At 49.6% G+C, this 23,207-nt stretch overlaps 2 protein-coding genes and 1 long non-coding RNA gene across 5 annotated transcripts; 1 reads left to right on the top strand and 2 right to left on the bottom strand.

The window, feature by feature from the left end:
• Nucleotides 1-43: 43 nt before the first annotated feature.
• dctn5 (dynactin 5) lies at nt 44-12,394 on the top strand. Of its 3 annotated transcripts, none has more exons than XM_038984836.1 (7): nt 44-183; nt 1,373-1,441; nt 2,378-2,496; nt 5,848-5,959; nt 11,684-11,786; nt 12,072-12,202; nt 12,236-12,394. In XM_038984836.1, the coding sequence occupies exons 1-6, from the start codon at nt 136-138 to the stop codon at nt 12,167-12,169; spliced, it is 549 nt and encodes a 182-aa protein (XP_038840764.1). In that variant the 5' UTR covers nt 44-135; the 3' UTR covers nt 12,170-12,202; nt 12,236-12,394. The 3 variants fall into 3 exon arrangements, with proteins under 3 accessions (XP_038840764.1, XP_038840765.1, XP_038840763.1); XM_038984837.1 differs by having other exon boundaries at nt 12,269-12,335; XM_038984835.1 differs by having other exon boundaries at nt 12,072-12,393.
• A 1,848-nt stretch (nt 12,395-14,242) lies between these two features.
• Nucleotides 14,243-16,837, bottom strand: LOC120039435. The gene is made up of 2 exons (XR_005475418.1): nt 16,069-16,837; nt 14,243-16,014 (listed from the first exon to the last, which is right to left on the bottom strand). It is a non-coding gene; the product is annotated as an uncharacterized LOC120039435 (long non-coding RNA).
• Nucleotides 16,838-20,651: 3,814 nt separating this feature from the next.
• Nucleotides 20,652-22,283, bottom strand: LOC120039434 (voltage-dependent T-type calcium channel subunit alpha-1H-like; the record flags this gene model as incomplete). The annotated part of the gene is made up of 2 exons (XM_038984833.1): nt 20,652-22,019; nt 22,162-22,283. Coding segments are annotated over 2 exons (1,325 nt in total), but the record flags the coding sequence as incomplete, so codon positions are not given.
• Between the last annotated feature and the right edge of the window lie 924 nt (nt 22,284-23,207).

The following is a 23,207-nucleotide window of genomic DNA, read 5'->3' as shown; positions in this document are numbered from 1 at the left end:
AGCGGAAGATCTTTCCATCATCATCATCGATGTTGTAGTGCTCTGCTAGTATGGTCTGAAGGGAGCGGTTGACAACAGAGCGAAACAAACCTCATCAACTCGTTTTCTGTACATTTCAACAACAAAATTACAATTATGGAATTGTGTGAGATACTGTACAACAAGGCGGAATACATTGAAACGGTAATCTTCTGTAGCCAAGCTTCTATTCGGTGTTTATTTGACTAGATAACGTTAACGATTAGCAAGTTAGCTAGCTAACTAGTGTTTTAGCTCATTGAATTTACACTGAGTATACCAACAATTATGAACACCTTCCTAATATTGAGTTGCACCTCTTTCTACCCTCATAACATACTCAATTCGTCAGGGGCATCGACTACAAGGTGTCGAAAGTGTTCCACAGGGATGCTGGCCCATGTTGACTCCAATGCTTCCCACAGTTGTGTCAAGTTGGCTGGATGTCCTTTGGGCTGTGGACCATTCTTGATACACACGGGGAAACTGTTGAGCGTGAAAAACCCAGCAGCGTTGCAGTTCTTGACACAAACCGGTGCGCCTGGCACCTACTACCAAACCCCGTTCAAAGGCACTTCAATATTTTTGTCTTGCCCATTCACCCTCTGAATGGCACACACACACAGTCTACGTCTCATATCATTATTTAACACGTCTGTCTCCTCTCCTTCATCTACACTGATTGAAGTGGATTTAACAAGTGACATCAATAAGGGATCGTAGCGTTCACCTGGATTCACCTGGTCAGTCTGTCATGGAAAGAGCAGGTGTTCTTAATGTTTTGTATATTCAGTGTATATACAGTGCACAGTCAATGCACTGAACGATCATTGCTTGCTAGGTCACTTAGCCAGCTAGCTAGGTCACTTAGCCAGCTAGCTAGGTAATTTAGCCAGCTAGCTAGGTCACTTAGCCAGCTAGCTAGGCCACTTAGCCAGCTAGCTAGGTCACTTAGCCAGCTAGCTAGGTCACTTAGCCAGCTAGCTAGGCCACTTAGACAGCTTGCTAGGCCACTTAGCCATCTAGCTAGGTCACTTAGCCAGCAAGCTAGGTCACTTAGCCAGCTAGCTAGGTCACTTAGACAGCTTGCTAGGCCACTTAGACAGCTTGCTAGGCCACTTAGCCATCTAGCGAGGTCACTTAGCCAGCTAGCGAGGCCACTTAGCCAGCTAGCTAGGCCACTTAGCCAGCTAGCTAGGTCACTTAGCCAGCAAGCTAGCCAGCTGAATTGCAGTTCAGACCATTTCTTGACAAGGCACCGATTACAGTTAGCATCAGTCGTTGTTCTTGTAAACCTGTAGCTAAGTCAGTACCGTTTATACCAACTGATCAGCGTGTCTACTCTCCCTCTCAGGCGTCTGGTAACAAAGTGAGCAGGCAGTCGGTGCTGTGCGGCAGTCAGAACATCGTCCTCAACGGCAAGGTAAGTAACAACAAGCTATACAGGTATTACACCATGAGATGGGGCCAGTTTGTGCTATATTCATTATGTTCACTATACAGGTATTACACCATGAGATGGGGCCAGTTGGTGCTATATTCATTACGTTCACTATACCGGTATTACACCATGAGATGGGGCCAGTTGGTGCTATATTCATTATGTTCACTATACCGGTATTACACCATGAGATGGGGCCAGTTGGTGCTATATTCATTACGTTCACTATACCGGTATTACACCATGAGATGGGGCCAGTTGGTGCTATATTCATTATGTTCACTATACCGGTATTACACCATGAGATGGGGCCAGTTGGTGCTATATTCATTATGTTCACTATACCGGTATTACACCATGAGATGGGGCCAGTTGGTGCTATATTCATTATGTTCACTATACAGCTAATAAACCATGAGTCTCCCTCCCTGTCTGTCTGTCTCCCTCCCTGTCTGTCTGTCTCCCTCCCTGTCTGTCTGTCTCCCTCCCTGTCTGTCTCCCTCTCTGTCTGTCTGTCTACCTCCCTGTCTGTCTGTCTACCTCCCTGTCTGTCTGTCTACCTCCCTGTCTGTCTATCTCCCTCCCTGTCTACCTCCCTGTCTGTGTCACCCTGCTTCCCTGTCTGTCTCCCTCCCTGTCCTGTCTGTCTCCCTCCCTGTCTGTCTCCCTCCCTGTCTATCTCCCTCCCTCCCTGTCTATCTCCCTCCCTCCCTGTCTGTCGGTCTCCCTCCCTGTCTGTCGGTCTCCCTCCCTGTCTGTCTATTTGTGGTCTATCTGTCTTGTCTGCCTCCCTGTCTGTTTCCCTGTCTGTCTCCCGCCCTCCCTGTCTGTGTCACCCTGCCTGTCTGTCTGCCTCCCTGTCTGCCTTTCTGCCTGTCTGTCTGTCTCCCTTCCTCTGTTCGTCCCTGTCTCTTCCAGACTATAGTAATGAATGACTGTATAATCCGTGGAGACCTGGCCAATGTCAGGGTGGGGAGGCACTGTGTTGTGAAGAGCCGAAGTGTCATTCGACCGCCCTTCAAAAAATTCAGCAAAGGGTGAGTGAGTTCTGCTCAGCTTCTTCTAGACCAGGGGTCTCCTCTTCTAGACCAGGGGTTTCCTCTTCTAGACCAGGGGTCTCCTCTTCTAGACCAGGGGTCTCCTCTTCTAGACCAGGGGTCTCCTCTTCTAGACCAGGGGTCTCCTCTTCTAGACCAGGGGTTTCCTCTTCTGGACCAGGGGTCTCCTCTTCTAGACAAGGGGTCTCCTCTTCTGGACCAGGGGTCTCCAACCTCTTCTAGACCAGGGATCTCCTCTTCTAGACCAGGGGTCTCCTCTTCTGGACCAGGGGTCTCCAACCTCTTCTAGACCAGGGATCTCCTCTTCTAGACCAGGGGTCTCCTCTTCTAGACCAGGGGTCTCCTTTTCTAGACCAGGGGTCTCCTTTTCTAGACCAGGGGTCTCCTCTTCTAGACCAGGGGTCTCCTCTTCTAGACCAGGGGTTTCCTCTTCTAGACCAGGGGTCTCCAACCTTTTCTAGACCAGGGGTATCCTCTTCTAGACCAGGGGTCTCCTCTTCTAGACCAGGGGTATCCTCTTCTAGACCAGGGGTATCCTCTTCTAGACCAGGGGTCTCCAACCTTTTCTAGACCAGGGATCGCCAACCTTTTCTAGAACAGGGGTCGCCAACCTTTTCTAGACCAGGGATCTCCAACCTTTTCTAGACCAGGGGTCTCCAACCTTTTCTAGACCAGGAGTCTCCTCTTCTAGACCAGGGGTCTCCTCTTCTAGACCAGGGGTCTCCAACCTTTTCTAGACCAGGGGTCTCCTTTTCTAGACCAGGGGTCTCCAACCTTTTCTAGACCAGGGGTCTCCTCTTCTAGACCAGGGGTCTCCAACCTTTTCTAGACCAGGGGTCTCCTCTTCTAGAACAGGGGTCGCCAACCTTTTCTAGACCAGGGATCTCCAACCTTTTCTAGACCAGGGGTCTCCAACCTTTTCTAGACCAGGGGTCTCCTCTTCTAGACCAGGGGTCTCCTCTTCTAGACCAGGGGTCTCCAACCTTTTCTAGACCAGGGGTCTCCTTTTCTAGACCAGGGGTCTCCAACCTTTTCTAGACCAGGGGTCTCCTCTTCTAGACCAGGGGTCTCCAACCTTTTCTAGACCAGGGGTCTCCTCTTCTAGAACAGGGGTCGCCAACCTTTTCTAGACCAGGGATCTCCAACCTTTTCTAGACCAGGGGTCTCCAACCTTTTCTAGACCAGGGGTCTCCTCTTCTAGACCAGGGGTCTCCTCTTCTAGACCAGGGGTCTCCAACCTTTTCTAGACCAGGGGTCTCCTTTTCTAGACCAGGGGTCTCCAACCTTTTCTAGACCAGGGGTCTCCTCTTCTAGACCAGGGGTCTCCAACCTTTTCTAGACCAGGGGTCTCCTCTTCTAGACCAGGGGTCTCCAACCTTTTCTAGACCAGGGCTCTCCTCTTCTAGACCAGGGGTCTCCTCTTTCAGACCAAGGGTCTCCAACCTTTTCTAGACCAGGGGTCTCCAACCTTTTCTAGACCAGGGGTCTCCTCTTCTAGACCAGGGGTCTCCAACCTTTTCTAGACCAGGGCTCTCCTCTTCTAGACCAGGGGTCTCCTCTTTCAGACCAAGGGTCTCCAACCTTTTCTAGACCAGGGGTCTCCAACCTTTTCTAGACCAGGGGTCTCCAACCTTTTCTAGGCCAGGGGTCTCCAACCTTTTCTAGACCAGGGGTCTCCTCTTCTAGACCAGGGGTCTCCTTTTCTAGACCAGGGGTCTCCAACCTTTTCTAGACCAGGGGTCGCCAACCTTTTCTAGACCAGGGGTCTCCTCTTCTAGACTAGGGGTCTCCAACCTTTTCTAGACCAGGGGTCGCCAACCTTTTCTAGACCAGGGGTGTCCTTTTCTAGACCAGGGGTCTCCTCTTCTAGACTAGGGGTCTCCAACTTTTTCTAGACCAGGGGTCTCCTCTTCTAGACCAGGGGTCTCCTTTTCTAGACCAGGGGTCTCCAACCTTTTCTAGACCAGGGGTCGCCAACCTTTTCTAGACCAGGGGTGTCCTTTTCTAGAATGAGCTACTTTAAAAAATGAAACATGTCGCGAGCGACAAATATTTTTTCTTCTAGCTTTCAAATAGCAACATTGTTGTGTTCTCTTCTACCCGGCAACAACTCTTCCCAGGGTCCTCGGTGAACAAGAGATGTGTTTTCTGTCAATATAACTGGTCAAATAATGGTTAATAAACAGTATTTGGTACGATAGGCCCCATAATATTCTCTTTTTGTATTTTCCCAAATTCTGTTTTCTGTTGTATTTTTCTTAATTTTTTTTCTGTTTGTATATTTCACTGGTCATCCCCAAAGCCAACTCCTCATTTGGCCGCCTTTCCTTCCAGTTCTCTGCCGCCAAATACTGGAACGAACTGCAAAAATCACTGAAGCTGGAGACTCATATCTCCCTCACTAGCTTTAAGCACCAGCTGTCAGAGCAGCTCACAGATCACTGCACCTGTACACAGCCCATCTGTAAACAGCCCATCTATCTACCTCATCCCCATACTGTATTTATTTATTTATCTTGCTCCTTTGCACCCCAGTATCTCTACTTGCACATTCATCTTCTGCACATTCTACCATTCCAGTGTTTAATCGCTAAATTGTAATTACTTCGCCACCATGGCCTATTTATTGCCTTACCTCCCTTATCTTACCTCATTTGCACTCACTGTATATAGACTTTTTGTTTTCTTTTGTTCTATTGTATTATTGACTGTACGTTTGTTTATTCCATGTGTAACTCTGTGTTGTTGTTTGTGTCGCACTGCTTTGCTTTATCTTGGCCAGGTCGCAGTTGTAAATGAGAACTTGTTCTCAACTAGTCTACCTGGTTAAATAAAGGTGTTCTCAACTAGTCTACCTGGTTAAATAAAGGTGTTCTCAACTAGTCTACCTGGTTAAATAAAGGTGTTCTCCACTAGTCTACCTGGTTAAATAAAGGTGTTCTCAACTAGTCTACCTGGTTAAATAAAGGTGTTCTCAACTAGTCTACCTGGTTAAATAAAGGTGTTCTCAACTAGTCTACCTGGTTAAATAAAGGTGTTCTCAACTAGTCTACCTGGTTAAATAAAGGTGTTCTCAACTAGTCTACCTGGTTAAATAAAGGTGTTCTCAACTAGTCTACCTGGTTAAATAAAGGTGTTCTCAACTAGTCTACCTGGTTAAATAAAGGTTAAATAAATAAATGTTTCTGCTGTTTAGGCCTACTGCTGCAGCACATCATGACTGTTTACTGAAACAATGGCCAACCCAGTTGATACACGTCCAGTGTAGCAGGTCTCTGTGGTCTGACCTCTGACCCCTTGTCCTCTGCCCCCCCCCCCCCCCTCCTCCAGAGTGGCCTTCTTCCCGCTGCACATCGGAGACCATGTGTTCATAGAGGAGGACTGTGTGGTGAACGCTGCTCAGATCGGATCTTACGTACACATCGGGAAGAACTGTGTCATCGTGAGTTACACACACACACACACACAGAGTCACACACACAGAGTCACACACACAGAGTCACACACACACACACACACACACACACACTGGCCGCGGGAACATTCAGGTCCTAAATCTGGGCCATGTGATGCTTGGAACGACAACATTTCACTGGCTAGCGGGCTAGTTGGGTCCATGTTCTACTGGTCTGAGCAGTACTAGTCTCTGTCTAGTTGGGTCCATGTTCTACTAGTCTGGTCTGAACAGTACTAGTCTCTGTCTAGTTGGGTCCATGTTCTACTAGCCTGGTCTGAACAGTACTAGTCTCTGTCTAGTTGGGTCCATGTTCTACTAGTCTGGTCTGAACAGTGCTAGCCTCTGGCTAGCGGGCTAGTTGGATCCATGTTCTACTAGCCTGGTCTGAACAGTACTATTCTCTGTCTAGTTGGGTCCATGTTCTACTGGTCTGAACAGTACTAGTCTCTGTCTAGTTGGGTCCATGTTCTACTAGTCTGGTCTGAACAGTACTAGTCTCTGTCTAGTTGGGTCCATGTTCTACTGGTCTGAACAGTACTAGTCTCTGTCTAGTTGGGTCCATGTTCTACTAGTCTGGTCTGAACAGTACTAGTCTCTGTCTAGTTGGGTCCATGTTCTACTAGTCTGGTCTGAACAGTACTAGTCTCTGTCTAGTTGGGTCCATGTTCTACTAGTCTGGTCTGAACAGTACTAGTCTCTGTCTAGTTGGGTCCATGTTCTACTAGTCTGGTCTGAACAGTACTAGTCTCTGTCTAGTTGGGTCCATGTTCTACTAGTCTGGTCTGAACAGTACTATTCTCTGTCTAGTTGGGTCCATGTTCTACTGGTCTGAACAGTACTAGTCTCTGTCTAGTTGGGTCCATGTTCTACTAGTCTGGTCTGAACAGTACTAGTCTCTGTCTAGTTGGGTCCATGTTCTACTAGTCTGGTCTGAACAGTACTAGTCTCTGTCTAGTTGGGTCCATGTTCTACTAGTCTGGTCTGAACAGTACTAGTCTCTGTCTAGTTGGGTCCATGTTCTACTAGTCTGGTCTGAACAGTACTAGTCTCTGTCTAGTTGGGTCCATGTTCTACTAGTCTGGTCTGAAAAGTACTAGTCTCTGTCTAGTAGGGTCCATGTTCTACTAGTCTGGTCTGAACAGTACTATTCTCTGTCTAGTTGGGGTCCATGTTCTACTAGTCTGGTCTGAACAGTACTAGTCTCTGTCTAGTTGGGGTCCATGTTCTACTAGTCTGGTCTGAACAGTACTAGTCTCTGTCTAGTTGGGGTCCATGTTCTACTAGTCTGGTCTGAACAGTACTAGTCTCTGTCTAGTTGGGGTCCATGTTCTACTAGCCTGGTCTGAACACTACTAGTCTGGTCTGAACACTACTAGCCTGGTCTGAACACTACTAGTCTCTGTCTAGTTGGGTCCATGTTCTACTAGCCTGGTCTGAATAGTGCTAGCCGGGTCCATGTTCTACTAGTCTGGTCTGAACAGTACTATTCTCTGTCTAGTTGGGGTCCATGTTCTACTAGTCTGGTCTGAACAGTACTAGTCTCTGTCTAGTTGGGTCCATGTTCTACTAGTCTGGTCTGAACAGTACTAGTCTCTGTCTAGTTGGGTCCATGTTCTACTAGCCTGGTCTGAACAGTACTAGTCTCTGTCTAGTTGGGTCCATGTTCTACTAGTCTGGTCTGAACAGTACTAGTCTCTGTCTAGTTGGGTCCATGTTCTACTAGCCTGGTCTGAACAGTACTAGTCTCTGTCTAGTTGGGGTCCATGTTCTACTAGCCTGGTCTGAACAGTACTAGTCTCTGTCTAGTTGGGTCCATGTTCTACTAGTCTGGTCTGAACAGTACTAGTCTCTGTCTAGTTGGGTCCATGTTCTACTAGCCTGGTCTGAACAGTACTAGTCTCTGTCTAGTTGGGGTCCATGTTCTACTAGTCTGGTCTGAACAGTACTAGTCTCTGTCTAGTTGGGGTCCATGTTCTACTAGCCTGGTCTGAACAGTGCTAGCCTCTGGCTAGCTTCATTATATTCCCTGTTACAGGGTAATACGTGATTGTATTCATTACAGGGTAGTCACATGATGGTAGTTTGTTTCATCACATGACGGTGGTGTTCTGTAGAGGTTCTGTTGTGATGTCACAATGGGGGTAGTGTGTTCTGTCCCCATAGAGATCCTATGAAATGTCTTTAATGTGATTCTATGGTTGTCCCCATAGAGATCCTATGAAATGTCTTCAATGTGATTCTATGGTTGTCCCCATAGAGATCCTATGAAATGTCTTCAATGTGATTCTATGGTTGTCCCCATAGAGATCCTATGACATGTCTTTAATGTGATTCTATGGTTGTCCCCATAGAGATCCTATGAAATGTCTTTAATGTGATTCTATGGTTGTCCCCATAGAGATCCTATGAAATGTCTTTAATGTGATTCTATGGTTGTCCCCATAGAGATCCTATGACATGTCTTTAATGTGATTCTATGGTTGTCCCCATAGAGATCCTATGAAATGTCTTTAATGTGATTCTATGGTTGTCCCCATAGAGATCCTATGAAATGTCTTTAATGTGATTCTATGGTTGTCCCCATAGAGATCCTATGAAATGTCTTTAATGTGATTCTATGGTTGTCCCCATAGAGATCCTATGACATGTCTTTAATGTGATTCTATGGTTGTCCCCATAGAGATCCTATGAAATGTCTTTAATGTGATTCTATGGTTGTCCCCATAGAGATCCTATGAAATGTCTTTAATGTGATTCTATGGTTGTCCCCATAGAGATCCTATGAAATGTCTTTAATGTGATTCTATGGTTGTCCCCATAGAGATCCTATGAAATGTCTTTAATGTGATTCTATGGTTGTCCCCATAGAGATCCTATGAAATGTCTTTAATGTGATTCTATGGTTGGCCCCATAGAGATCCTATGACATGTCTTTAATGTGATTCTATGGTTGGCCCCATAGAGATCCTATGAAATGTCTTTAATGTGATTCTATGGTTGTCCCCATAGAGATCCTATGAAATGTCTTTAATGTGATTCTATGGTTGTCCCCATAGAGATCCTATGACATGTCTTTAATGTGATTCTATGGTTGGCCCCATAGAGATCCTATGAAATGTCTTTAATGTGATTCTATGGTTGTCCCCATAGAGATCCTATGAAATGTCTTTAATGTGATTCTATGGTTGGCCCCATAGAGATCCTATGAAATGTCTTTAATGTGATTCTATGGTTGTCCCCATAGAGATCCTATGAAATGTCTTTAATGTGATTCTATGGTTGTCCCCATAGAGATCCTATGACATGTCTTTAATGTGATTCTATATGTAATTCTATGGTTGTCCAATAGGGCACCATACAATTAGAATGATTTTCATTCTAAATCTATTATTCTATGGAGGGTACAGTCACATGACTGGGCCGGGGTCACTCCTACACTGACTGGGCCATGAGTCACTCCTACACTCACTGGGCCTGGAGTCACTCCTACACTCACTGGGCCGGGAGTCACTCCTACGCTGACTGGGCCGGGAGTCACTCCTACGCTGACTGGGCCGGGAGTCACTCCTACCCTGACTGGGCCGGGAGTCACTCCTACGCTGACTGGGCCGGGAATCACTCCTACGCTGACTGGGCCGGGAGTCACTCCTACGCTGACTGGGCCGGGAGTCACTCCTACACTCACTGGAACGGGAGTCACTCCTACGCTGACTGGGCCGGGAGTCACTCCTACGCTGACTGGGCCGGGAGTCACTCCTACACTGACTGGGCCGGGAGTCACTCCTACGCTGACTGGGCCTGGAGTCACTCCTACACTGACTGGGCCAGGAGTCACTCCTACGCTGACTGGGCCAGGAGTCACTCCTACGCTGACTGGGCCGGGAGTCACTCCTACGCTGACTGGGCCGGGAGTCACTCCTACGCTGACTGGGCCGGGAGTCACTCCTACGCTGACTGGGCCGGGAATCACTCCTACGCTGACTGGGCCGGGAGTCACTCCTACGCTGACTGGGCCGGGAGTCACTCCTACACTCACTGGAACGGGAGTCACTCCTACGCTGACTGGGCCGGGAGTCACTCCTACGCTGACTGGGCCGGGAGTCACTCCTACGCTGACTGGGCCAGGAGTCACTCCTACACTGAGTGGGCCGGGAGTCACTCCTACGCTGACTGGGCCTGGAGTCACTCCTACACTTACTGGGCCTGGAGTCACTCCTACGCTGACTGGGCCAGGAGTCACTCCTACGCTGACTGGGCCGGGAGTCACTCCTACGCTGACTGGGCCGGGAGTCACTCCTACGCTGACTGGGCCAGGAGTCACTCCTACGCTGACTGGGCCAGGAGTCACTCCTACGCTGACTGGGCCAGGAGTCACTCCTACGCTGACTGGGCCAGGAGTCACTCCTACGCTGACTGGGCCAGGAGTCACTCCTACGCTGACTGGGCCAGGAGTCACTCCTACGCTGACTGGGCCGGGAGTCACTCCTACGCTGACTGGGCCGGGAATCACTCCTACACTGACTGGGCCGGGAATCACTCCTACACTGACTGGGCCAGGAGTCACTCCTACACTGACTGGGTTAAGAGTCACTCCTACACTGACTGGGTTAAGTGTCACTCCTACACTGACTGGGTTAAGTGTCACTCCTACGCTGACTGGGCCGGGAGTCACTCCTACACTGACTGGGCCAGGAGTCACTCCTACGCTGACTGGGCCGGGAGTCACTCCTACACTGACTGGGCCGGGAGTCACTCCTACACTGACTGGGCCGGGAGTCACTCCTACACTCATTGGGCCGGGAGTCACTCCTACACTCATTGGGCCTGGAGTCACTCCTACACTGACTGGGCCAGGAGTCACTCCTACACTGAGTGGGCCGGGAGTCACTCCTACGCTGACTGGGCCAGGAGTCACTCCTACACTGACTGGGCCAGGAGTCACTCCTACGCTGACTGGGCCAGGAGTCACTCCTACGCTGACTGGGCCAGGAGTCACTCCTACGCTGACTGGGCCAGGAGTCACTCCTACACTGAGTGGGCCAGGAGTCACTCCTACACTGAGTGGGCCAGGAGTCACTCCTACACTGACTGGGTTAAGAGTCACTCCTACACTGACTGGGTTAAGTGTCACTCCTACGCTGACTGGGCCAGGAGTCACTCCTACGCTGACTGGGCCGGGAGTCACTCCTACGCTGACTGGGCCGGGAGTCACTCCTACACTGACTGGGCCGGGAGTCACTCCTACACTCATTGGGCCGGGAGTCACTCCTACACTCATTGGGCCTGGAGTCACTCCTACACTGACTGGGCCAGGAGTCACTCCTACACTGACCGGGCCGGGAGTCACTCCCACGCCGACTGGGGCCGGGAGTCACTCCTACGCCGACTGGGGCCGGGAGTCACTCCTACGCCGACTGGGGCCGGGAGTCACTCCTACGCCGACTGGGGCCGGGAGTCACTCCTACGCCGACTGGGGCCGGGAGTCACTCCTACGCCGACTGGGGCCGGGAGTCACTCCTACGCCGACTGGTGCCGGGAGTCACTCCCACGCCGACTGGGGCCGGGAGTCACTCCTACGCTGACTGGTTGTTAACGCTGTGTCTGGTTGTTAACGCTGTGTCTGGTTGTTAACGCTGTGTCTGGTTGTTAACGCTGTGTCTGGTTGTTAACGCTGTGTCTGGTTGTTAACGCTGTGTGTGTGTGTTCCAGGGTCGGCGGTGTGTGTTGAAGGATTGCTGTAAGATCCTAGACAACACAGTTCTTCCTCCTGAGACCGTGGTTCCTCCCTTCACCGTGTTTTCAGGATGCCCAGGTCAGAACACACCTTCTCCTCCTCCTCCTCTACCTCCTCTTCTACTTCCTCCTCTCCTACCCCCCTCCTCATCTGTCTCTCTCTCCCTCGCTGTCTCTCTCTCTCTCTCTGTCTCTCCTACCCCCCTCTTCCTCCATACTCCTGCTCGATGACATCACCGTTTTGGCACATGTTGAAGCTGGTAAGATGCTGGAGATGATGAATGAGGCTGAAAAGTGATGGAATTGCTTTTAACTCTTTCAAACTGGTGTCTCTTCCCTCCTCCTCCTCCTCCTCCTCTCTCAGGTCTGTTTTCAGGAGAGCTTCCAGAATGTACCCAGGACCTGATGATTGATGTGACCAAGAGTTACTACCAGAAATTCCTCTCTCTCAGCCAGATATAAACCCCTTAACCTACCCTGCTCTACCCTATCCAGATATACCCCCCTACCCTGCTCTACCCTATCCAGATATACCCCCCTACCCTGCTCTACACTATCCAGATATAAACCCCTACCCTACCTTTACCTACCCTGCTCTACCCTATCCAGATATGCCCCCTACCCTACCTTAACCTACCCTGCTCTACCCTATCCAGATATGCCCCCTACCCTACCTTAACCTACCCTGCTCTACCCTATCCAGATATGCCCCCTACCCTACCTTAACCTACCCTGCTCTACCCTATCCAGATATACCCCCTACCCTACCTTAACCTACCCCTTAACCTACCCTGCTCTACCCTATCCAGATATACCCCCTACCCTACCTTAACCTACCCCTTTACCTACCCTGCTCTACCCTATCCAGATATACCCCCTACCCTACCTTAACCTACCCTGCTCTACCCTATCCAGATATGCCCCCTACCCTACCTTAACCTACCCTGCTCTACCCTATCCAGATATACCCCCTACCCTACCTTAACCTACCCCTTAACCTACCCTGCTCTACCCTATCCAGATATACCCCCTACCCTACCTTAACCTACCCCTTTACCTACCCTGCTCTACCCTATCCAGATATACCCCCTACCCTACCTTAACCTACCCTGCTCTACCCTATCCAGATATACCCCCTACCCTACCTTAACCTACCCCTTAACCTACCCTGCTCTACCCTATCCAGATATACCCCCCTACCCTACCTTAACCTACCCCTTAACCTACCCTGCTCTACCCTATCCAGATATACCCCCTACCCTACCTTAACCTACCCCTTAACCTACCCTGCTCTACCCTATCCAGATATACCCCCTACCCTACCTTAACCTACCCTGCTCTACCCTATCCAGATATACCCCCTACCCTACCTTTACCTACCCTACACTATACGACCCTAGCCTCCACTTCCCAGACGAGGGCCGTGTCTCAACATTGTAGACCTTAACCTACCCTCATGAAAACCCCATTATCCTGATTCAGAGTTGGTTTGAACAGCAGCCTGGTGGAAGTGAGAGGTCTGTCTGTATGTATTGTCGTGCTGTTCATTAGTCTCTTCATTCCTTATCGACTGGGGGGGGGGGGGTCGACTGAGGCCCTCGGGGGGGGGGGTTGACTGAGGCCCTCGGGGGGGGGGGGGGGGGGGGGGGTTGGGGGGTTTCAATCTGATTGCGACGTTGTCAACAATGCACCTTGTTTTAAAGGTGTTACGTCTTCCGTGTTTGACGGAAGATCACATTTTAAGGTAAAACGATGCACGTGTTGGAAATCACCCTTGACGACGTGCAATCCCCCCCCCCAGATTGACCCCTCCCAGCCAGCCCCCCTCCCAGCCAGCCAGCCCCCCCCTCCCTGTCAGCCCCCCCCCCTCCCCCGGCCCTGCACTTGTTATAGTTGATACTAATAAATACATGTTTAAACCAGTGTGTCTGTCTGTTACAAAACACATCAGTAACATCCTGTGGGGGGCTACCGTCCTTGAATTGAAGTGACTGCTGAGAACACAGTCAATATTAAAGACATGTTACTCTCTGGCGCCATCTGGTGGGGACTGCTGAGAACACAGTAAATATTAAAGACATGTTACTCTCTGGCGCCATCTGGTGGGGACTGCTGAGAACACAGTAAATATTAAAGACATGTTACTCTCTGGCGCCATCCTGTGGGGACTGCTGAGAACACAGTAAATATTAAAGACATGTTACTCTCTGGCGCCATCTGGTGGGGACTGCTGAGAACACAGTCAATATTAAAGACATGTTACTCTCTGGCGCCATCCTGTGGGGACTGCTGAGAACACAGTAAATATTAAAGACATGTTACTCTCTGGCGCCATCTGGTGGGGACTGCTGAGAACACAGTCAATATTAAAGACATGTTACTCTCTGGCGCCATCTGGTGGGGACTGCTGAGAACACAGTAAATATTAAAGACATGTTACTCTCTGGCTCCATCTGGTTGGGACTGCTGAGAACACAGTCAATAGTTGTTATCCCACAAGGGGCTCTGTGAAGAAACACACCGGACACTTTCGGCTCAGGAATAAAAAAAAGTTTATTTTCAATGACAGGGAACATCCTTCAGGACAATGTTTGATCATTATAATGTTCAGCAATAATACAATGTCAAAAGCACAGCCTTGGAAACCCTCTCTCAGTTCTGGGAGCATCGGAGGGAAATTATTGCAGTTAGCTTGTCTATTGACAGCTAGAAAACACACCCTCCTCTTCCTCCTCCTCCTCGTCCTCCTCCAGTCTCTCAAGAGTTAAAACGACAAGGTTTCTGATAGATTGAAGGTCAGGTTCCATCACAGCTTAAACGTCCTGAAGCCTGGTTCTAGAACGTCCTGAAGCCTGGTTTTACAACGTCCTGAAGCCTGGTTCTAGAACGTCCTGAAGCCTGGTTCTAGAACATCCTGAAGCCTGGTTCTACAACGTCCTCAAACCTGGTTCTAGAACTTCCTGAAGCCTGGTTCTAGAACATCCTGAAAACCTGGTTCTAGAACATCCTGAAAACCTGGTTCTAGAACGTCCTGAAGCCTGGTTCTAAAACGTCCTGAAGCCTGGTTCTACAACGTCCTGTAGCCTGGTTCTACAACATCCTGAAGCTTGGTTCTAGAACATCCTGAAAGCCTGGTTCTAGAACGTCCTGAAGCCTGGTTCTAGAACTTCCTGAAGCCTGGTTCTAGAAGGTCCTGAAGCCTGGTTCTAGAACATCCTGAAGCCTGGTTCTACAACGTCCTCAAACCTGGTTCTAGAACTTCCTGAAGCCTGGTTCTAGAACATCCTGAAGCCTGGTTCTAGAACATCCTGAAGCCTGGTTCTACAACGTCCTCAAACCTGGTTCTAGAACTTCCTGAAGCCTGGTTCTACAACATCCTGAAGCTTGGTTCTAGAACATCCTGAAAGCCTGGTTCTAGAACGTCCTGAAGCCTGGTTCTAGAACTTCCTGAAGCCTGGTTCTAGAAGGTCCTGAAGCCTGGTTCTAGAACATCCTGAAGCCTGGTTCTACAACGTCCTCAAACCTGGTTCTAGAACTTCCTGAAGCCTGGTTCTAGAACATCCTGAAGCCTGGTTCTAGAACATCCTGAAGCCTGGTTCTAGAACGTCCTGAAGCCTGGTTCTACAACGTCCTCAAACCTGGTTCTAGAACTTCCTGAAGCCTGGTTCTAGAACATCCTGAAGCCTGGTTCTAGAACTTCCTGAAGCCTGGTTCTAGAACATCCTGAAGCCTCGTTCTAGAACGTCCTGAAGCATGCTGGTGCGATTTTAAAAACACTCAGTCTCTTTATAATTAGTATTTTATCAGATAGAAGCACAGATTCACCTCCATGCCAAAGATCCATCATCATCATAATCATCATCACCACCATCATCATCATCATCATCATCATCACCACCACCATATGTTATGTATAAAGCTTTATTAGGGTTCATTTCATACTGAGTCATAATACACATCAGATAAATAACTTGAAGGGTTTTGGTAACTAGTGGATCGATCAGGTGGGAGGAGCAACGGGGAGGAAAAGACAAGCGCTCAACTTCTGGGTTCTGAGATAAACAACACCCAGAACCCGTCTCCATGGTTACCTCTCTGTGACAGTAGATACACACTAAACACCCAGAACCCGTCTCCATGGTTACCTCTCTGTGACAGTAGATACACACTAAACACCCAGAACCCGTCTCTGTGGTTACCTCTCTGTGACAGTAGATACACACTAAACACCCAGAACCCGTCTCCATGGTTACCTCTCTGTGACAGTAGATACACACTAAACACCCAGAACCCGTCTCCATGGTTACCTCTCTGTGACAGTAGATACACACTAAACACCCAGAACCCGTCTCCATGGTTACCTCTCTGTGACAGCTTGGACAGTAGCTGCACACTAAACACCCAGCACATTTTTGCATCGGACAATAATAAATCATGTTTTAAATCAGTATTACAGTCCCGTACCGATCAAACTGAGCCCAGTACATTTAAATAGACAGTCTTACAAACATCGGAAACATCTGGAAATGCTTAATTTATCAAAAAAAATGTTTTTTAAAAACAAACATCCGGATATCTTTCTTCTCAGCAACATGCAAATAGTCCAAAAACGATTCCTCATTAAAAAAACACACAAATATCTGAGGATTCAAATTCATCTGTCAAACTCTTCAGAATTATTATAATTATTTTCTACCAAATTGTATTGACTACTATGGAAATAGAGAAAAAACACCTGTTCTCTAAAACAATTACAAATATAACAGGAGATTCTATAGCTGGAGACACCGCTGACTCTAAAGGTCAGGGGTTAAACTAGTTGACCTGGAGGAGGGGGTCAGTCAGGCGGACGCCAGGCTTTTACTTCCTAGTAAACAAACGTTGCCTCATCATCCAATCAAAAGTCTCTTCTGTTCCCCCAGTGAGATCAAACAGGGTAGAATGGGAGAAACAGGAAGCTCGTCTCTAGTGATCAATAACATGTTTATAGATCTATTCTCTGATATATAATCATCATTTACATGCATACTGCTGGTGGCCCAGTAAGGGTGACATGGTACAGGGGTGGGTGGGGTTAGAGATGGAGGGTGGGGTTAGAGATGGAGGGCGGGGTTATAGATGGGGGGTGGGGTTAGAGATGGAGGGCGGGGTTATAGATGGGGGGTGGGGTTAGAGATGGGGGTGGGGTTAGAGACGGAGGGTGGGGTTAGAGATGGAGGGTGGGGTTAGAGACGGAGGGTGGGGTTAGAGATAGAGGGTGGGGTTAGAGATGGGGGGTGGGGTTAGAGACGGAGGGTGGGGTTAGAGATGGAGGGTGGGGTTATAGATGGGGGGTGGGGTTAGAGACGGAGGGTGGGGTTAGAGATGGAGGGTGGGGTTAGAGACAGAGGGTGGGGTTAGAGACGGAGGGTGGGGTTAGAGATAGAGGGTGGGGTTAGAGATGGGGGGTGGGGTTAGAGACGGAGGGTGGGGTTAGAGATGGAGGGTGGGGTTAGAGATAGAGGGTGGGGTTAGAGACGGAGGGTGGGGTTAGAGATAGAGGGTGGGGTTATAGATGGGGGAGTTATAGACGGAGGGTGGGGTTATAGATGGGGGTGGGGTTAGAGACGGAGGGTGGGGTTAGAGATAGAGGGTGGGGTTAGAGATGGGGGGTGGGGTTAGAGACGGAGGGTGGGGTTAGAGATGGAGGGTGGGGTTATAGATGGGGGAGTTATAGACGGAGGGTGGGGTTATAGATGGGGGTGGGGTTAGAGACGGAGGGTGGGGTTAGAGATAGAGGGTGGGGTTAGAGACGGGGGTGGGGTTAGAGATAGAGGGTGGGGTTAGAGATAGAGGGTGGGGTTAGAGACGGAGGGTGGGGTTAGAGACGGAGGGTGGGGTTAGAGACGGAGGGTGGGGTTAGAGACGGAGGGTGGGGTTAGAGACGGAGGGTGGGGTTAGAGACGGAGGGTGGGGTTAGAGACGGAGGGTGGGGTTAGAGACGGAGGGTGGGGTTAGAGACGGAGGGTGGGGTTAGAGACGGAGGGTGGGGTTAGAGATAGAGGGTGGGGTTAGAGATGGAGGGTGGGGTTAGAGACGGAGGGTGGGGTTAGAGACGGAGGGTGGGGTTAGAGACGGAGGGTGGGGTTAGAGACGGAGGGTGGGGTTAGAGATAGAGGGTGGGGTTAGAGACGGAGGGTGGGGTTAGAGACGGAGGGTGGGGTTAGAGACGGAGGGTGGGGTTAGAGATAGAGGGTGGGGTTAGAGACGGAGGGTGGGGTTAGAGACGGAGGGTGGGGTTAGAGATAGAGGGTGGGGTTAGAGACGGAGGGTGGGGTTAGAGACGGAGGGTGGGGTTAGAGACGGAGGGTGGGGTTAGAGACGGAGGGTGGGGTTAGAGATAGAGGGTGGGGTTAGAGACGGAGGGTGGGGTTAGAGACGGAGGGTGGGGTTAGAGACGGAGGGTGGGGTTAGAGACAGATGGTGGGGTTAGAGACGGAGGGTGGGGTTAGATACAGGGGTTAGGGATACAGGGGTTTGGGATACAGGGCTTAGTGATACAGGGGTCAAAGATACAGGGGTTAGGGATACAGGGGTTAGGCATAACATTAGTATAGGGTAAGGTGATAATGAGGTGTGGTTGGGTGTTGGGGGTTCCATCTCTACAAGTGGATATGACCTGAGTACGGCTTTAGGCTGTTGGAGAGATGCATGATCCTGTCACAGCCCTGTGTCTAGCAGGTTAGGTATACATACTATATGTAAAACACACCAGGTGGATTACAGGTACACCTAGATGTCATGTATCTATCCTCAGACAGGGCTGACTGGTAGACTCTGTGGATAGGAGACACCCGTCAGTAAAGGGATGGTTACTGTAACTAGGAACAACACGAGTCACGTTGTGAGGGACCGTTGGGAACAGAGACATTACTGCACTTTGACGACAGGGGGTTCGTTTTGGTTGTCTGTAGATATCTACACTAACACATCTCCACCTCTCCTCTCCTCATCTCCTCTCCTCGCCCTAGAAATAAACCTAATCTCATCCCCAGCAGAGAGCGTCAGACACAGTCAAAGCTAAACAAGTTAAGTTATGTTTAAGTTACGTTAACTCATAAAAAACACATGTGTTCAAGATTACGAAACAGTTTTCCTTGGTTACTGTTTGAGTAAAGTGAACTAGTTTAGCTAACAGAGAACAGTGTTCAGATGAGGCCTCCTCTTCTACTTTATAAAAACATCCATTCACAGGAGGATGACGGAAACAAAACAAACATTATAGACAGGAGGATGACGGAAACAAAACAAACATTATAGACAGGAGGATGACGGAAACAAAACAAACATTATAGACAGGAGGATGACGGAAACAAAACAAACATTATAGACAGGAGGATGACGGAAACAAAACAAACATTATAGACAGGAGGATGACGGAAACAAAACAAACATTATAGACAGGAGGATGACGGAAACAAAACAAACATTATAGACAGGAGGATGACGGAAACAAAACAAACATTATAGACAGGAGGATGACGGGACAAAACAAACATTATAGACAGGAGGATGACGGGAACAAAACAAACATTATAGACAGGAGGATGACGGAACAAAACAAACATTATAGACAGGAGGATGACGGGAACAAAACAAACATTATAGACAGGAGGATGACGGGAACGAAACAAACATTATAGACAGGAGGATGACGGGAACGAAACAAACATTATAGACAGGAGGATGACGGGAACAAAACAAACATTATAGACAGGAGGATGACGGGAACAAAACAAACATTATAGATCTCTAGAAAAAAATGTGGTGCATTAATGCATAGAGTTATTTTATCATCTCAGCAATGAAATATTTTCTGTATATACAACGTGAGACACTGCTCTGCTGTCTGTCTGTCTGTTATACCTGTCTGTCTGTTATACCTGTCTGTCTGTCTGTCTGTTATACCTGTCTGTCTGTTATACCTGTCTGTCTGTTATACCTGTCTGTCTGTCATACCTGTCTGTCTGTTATACCTGTCTGTCTGTCTGTTATACCTGTCTGTCTGTCTGTCTGTTATACCTGTCTGTCTGTCTGTTATACCTGTCTGTCTGTCTGTTATACCTGTCTGTCTGTTATACTTGTCTGTCTGTCTGTTATACCTGTCTGTCTGTCTGTCTGTCTGTTATACCTGTCTGTCTGTCTGTTATACCTGTCTGTCTGTCTGTCTGTTATACCTGTCTGTCTGTCTGTTATACCTGTCTGTCTGTCTGTCTGTTATACCTGTCTGTCTGTCTGTCTGTTATACCTGTCTGTCTGTCTGTTATACCTGTCTGTCTGTCTGTTATACTTGTCTGTCTGTCTGTTATACTTGTCTGTCTGTCATACCTGTCTGTCTGTCTGTTATACCTGTCTGTCTGTCTGTTATACCTGTCTGTCTGTCTGTTATACCTGTCTGTCTGTTATACCTGTCTGTCTGTCTGTCTGCAGATAAAGACATGTCCATCAACATCTATGACAGAGAGCATCTGAACACACTGATGCATAAGGGATAAAATACACACAACACACAACACACAACACACAACACACAACACACGTGTCCCGGTCCGCTGTCCTCTTCTGTCTGAGAGATCAATGTGATCGTGGACCAGGACAGGAAACAGGAAGTAGGAAATAGGAAGTAGAGCTCCTGTAGAGGACTTGAAGGAGCACCGTCAATCTCACTTCCTGTAAGGGTCAGAGGTCAGCCAGGCGCTGGTTCCTGATTGGCTCACTTGAGGGCAGAGTGTCATAAACGTTTGTTCCTGATTGGCTGGCTGGCTGGTGTGAGGAGTGTCAGAAATACTTTGGCTACAGATTTATGTGGCTTTAGTCCTGAACTAAATAACACTGAGTTACAACCTCACTACCTCCCCCCTCTCTCTCTCCCCCCATCTCTCTCTCTCTCTCTCTCTCTCTCTCTCTCTCTCTCTCTCACCCCCCATCTCTCTCTCCCCATCTCTCTCTCTCCCCCATCTCTCTCTCTCTCTCCATCCAACCCGTCACTGTCCAGATCAGGCCACACCGTCTGGATCGGGTTTAGGCTTTCTGACGAATCCCTCTCCTAATACAGTACCAGGCTCTGCTCTCATTGGGCAGTTCTCCTGTTCATCGAGCTAAACCCCGCCCTGCTGTTAAAGAGCGAGGGACTTGTGGCTGGATCATTGCTCGATAGGCCAGCGGACATGCCACTCGTGTATCTGTGCTCCGGTTGGTCGAAGGTGAACTGTGGGAGTGGTTTGTAGTCACTGTAGAGAGAGGAAGGGCTAGTGTCAGAGTTCAGGGGCTGGGTGTGTGTGGGGGACGGGGTGTGTGTGTGAGACAGGGTGTGTGTGGGGGACGGGGTGTGTGTGTGGGAATGAGGTAGAGTATGTGTACGGATAAGAGTGTGTGCGTGGGCCAGGCGGTGTGTGAGTGTGTGTGTCGGGGTGTGTGTTACTGCGTGAGGGAGAGTCTGTATGAGTGTGTGTGTGTCAGTCGGTGTGTGGCGATGTGTCGGCGTGTGTGTAGGTGTGAGTGTGCGTGTCGGTGTGTGTGTTACTGCGTGAGGGAGAGTCTGTATGAGTGTGTGTGTGTCAGTCGGTGTGTGGCGATGTGTCGGCGTGTGTGTAGGTGTGAGTGTGCGTGTCGGTGTGTGTGTCGGCGTTAGCCTGTTTGTGGGAGCGTGTGCGTCGGCGACGTCGTAGGAGGGGGTTCTGCGTCTCAGCAGCGGGTTGCAGTCAGCCTGCGGCTCCGAGGGGCCACGGCCTGCTGGGTCACATGGGGGGTGGATTGAGATGCAGGGTGGGCTCATCCTCTTCTTCCTGTGACCTCTAACCTCTGACCCCTGACCCCTGGGCCTCCTCACCCCCCTCTCTTCCCCGTCCGCCTCCCACCCCTCGCCTAGCGGCGGATCCTCCGGAGGGGACGGGCAGATCTCGATGGAGTGTCGTCGCTGGTCGTCAGGACAACGCGGTTTATCCAGGAAGCCCTGGGTGTCTACGCTGAAGCCCTTCCTCGGGTCGTGACCTTTTAGCCCCGCCCCCAGCAGACTGAGCGCACTCCCTCGGCTCCTCAGGGAGGGGGGGGAGTCAGGGGAGGCGTAGGGGGAGAGGGAGTGACACCGCCCACTTCCATGTCTGTCCCACCAATGGCACGCTGAGCTGGTGATGTGCCACACCTCCTCGTCGGCGGGGTCCGAGAGGAAGGGGGGAGAGAGGGGGCGGGGGGAAGGCAGGCGGAGGGACAAGGGGAGAGAGGGAAGGGTTGAGAGGGGGTCCTGTCTCTCTACTGAGTCCACCTTCACAGCCAGCTGGAACACAGAGAGGACACAATGGGCAATGTTAGGGTCACAGTGTGTGTGTGTGTGTCTTTCCAAGTCAAATGAGCCAGCAAGTTTTATGGTGGTAGACCAAGCATGGTGTGTGTGTGTGTGTGTGTGTGTGTGTACTCACCTGTCTGCGCAGCCCCTTGGGCGAGGGCCTTGGCGGGGCGATGTGAGTGGGAACAGGGTGAGAGAGGCTGGGCAGTACAGCCTGGTCTTCACATGGCTGGGAATGCACAGATGTCACAGAGCCTGAGGAGAAAACATACAGGGACGGACACCAACACTAAAACTTAGACTGGCGTTGGGATATGGACTCAGAGAGACTGTTCGTCCTGAGGTGTAAAACCTGCAGGCTGTTTACAGTCAGTCAACAGGACTCATTGGGTCAGTGTGTGTAACTCTGGGGCTAACATGCTACTAGCATCCAGGGAGCTAACATGCTAGTAGCATCCAGGGGATTAACATGCTACTAGCATCCAGGGGGCTAACATGCTACTAGCATCCAGGGGGCTAACATGCTACTAGCATCCAGGGGGCTAACATGCTACTAGCATCCAGGGGGCTAACATGCTACTAGCATCCAGGGGGCTAACATGCTACTAGCATCCAGAGGGCTAACATGCTACTAGCAGCTACTAGCATCCAGGGGGCTAACATGCTACTAGCATCCAGAGGGCTAACATGCTACTAGCATCCAGGGGATTAACATGCTACTAGCATCCAGGGGGCTAACATGCTACTAACATCCAGGGGCTAACATGCTACTAGCATCCAGGGGGCTAACATGCTACTAGCATCCAGGGGGCTAACATGCTACTAGCATCCAGGAGGCTAACATGCTACTAGCATCCAGGAGGCTAACATGCTTCTAGCATCCAGGGGGCTAACATGCTACTAGCATCCAGGAGTTGGATTCGGTTGAGCGGAACAGAACCCGAAAACCAGAAAATAACAATATTTTTCCAGGAACAAGAGTGATCCATACTGTTCCGGAACAGAACCGTTATTTTTAAAAGCATGGGAACCGGTTAATAACGTTCCGGGCATTTCCAGTCCCACAAAAAACCGCAAACAAAGCGCCTACGCAAAGCCCTCACTCTGTCACTCAGAAACGTGTTCCAGTGTCCGCCTGCCAGATGGAAATCTTTACCAGCGTGTGTAGGCTACCTGCCC

The sequence above is a fragment of the Salvelinus namaycush genome, unplaced genomic scaffold (genome assembly GCF_016432855.1).
Source record: "Salvelinus namaycush isolate Seneca unplaced genomic scaffold, SaNama_1.0 Scaffold2707, whole genome shotgun sequence".
Taxonomy (NCBI): Eukaryota; Metazoa; Chordata; class Actinopteri; order Salmoniformes; family Salmonidae; genus Salvelinus; species Salvelinus namaycush.
This window is presented reverse-complemented; position numbering and strand designations above follow the sequence as displayed.

Excerpts from the sequence above, each read along its gene's own strand:
- dctn5 (XM_038984836.1), top strand. The coding sequence starts at position 136 with ATGGAATTGTGTGAGATACTGTACAACAAGGCGGAATACATTGAAACG. Across the intron at positions 1,442-2,377 it reads ACATCGTCCTCAACGGCAAG|ACTATAGTAATGAATGACTG; the intron begins GTAAGTAACAAC and ends TGTCTCTTCCAG. Across the intron at positions 5,960-11,683 it reads TCGGGAAGAACTGTGTCATC|GGTCGGCGGTGTGTGTTGAA; the intron begins GTGAGTTACACA and ends TGTGTGTTCCAG.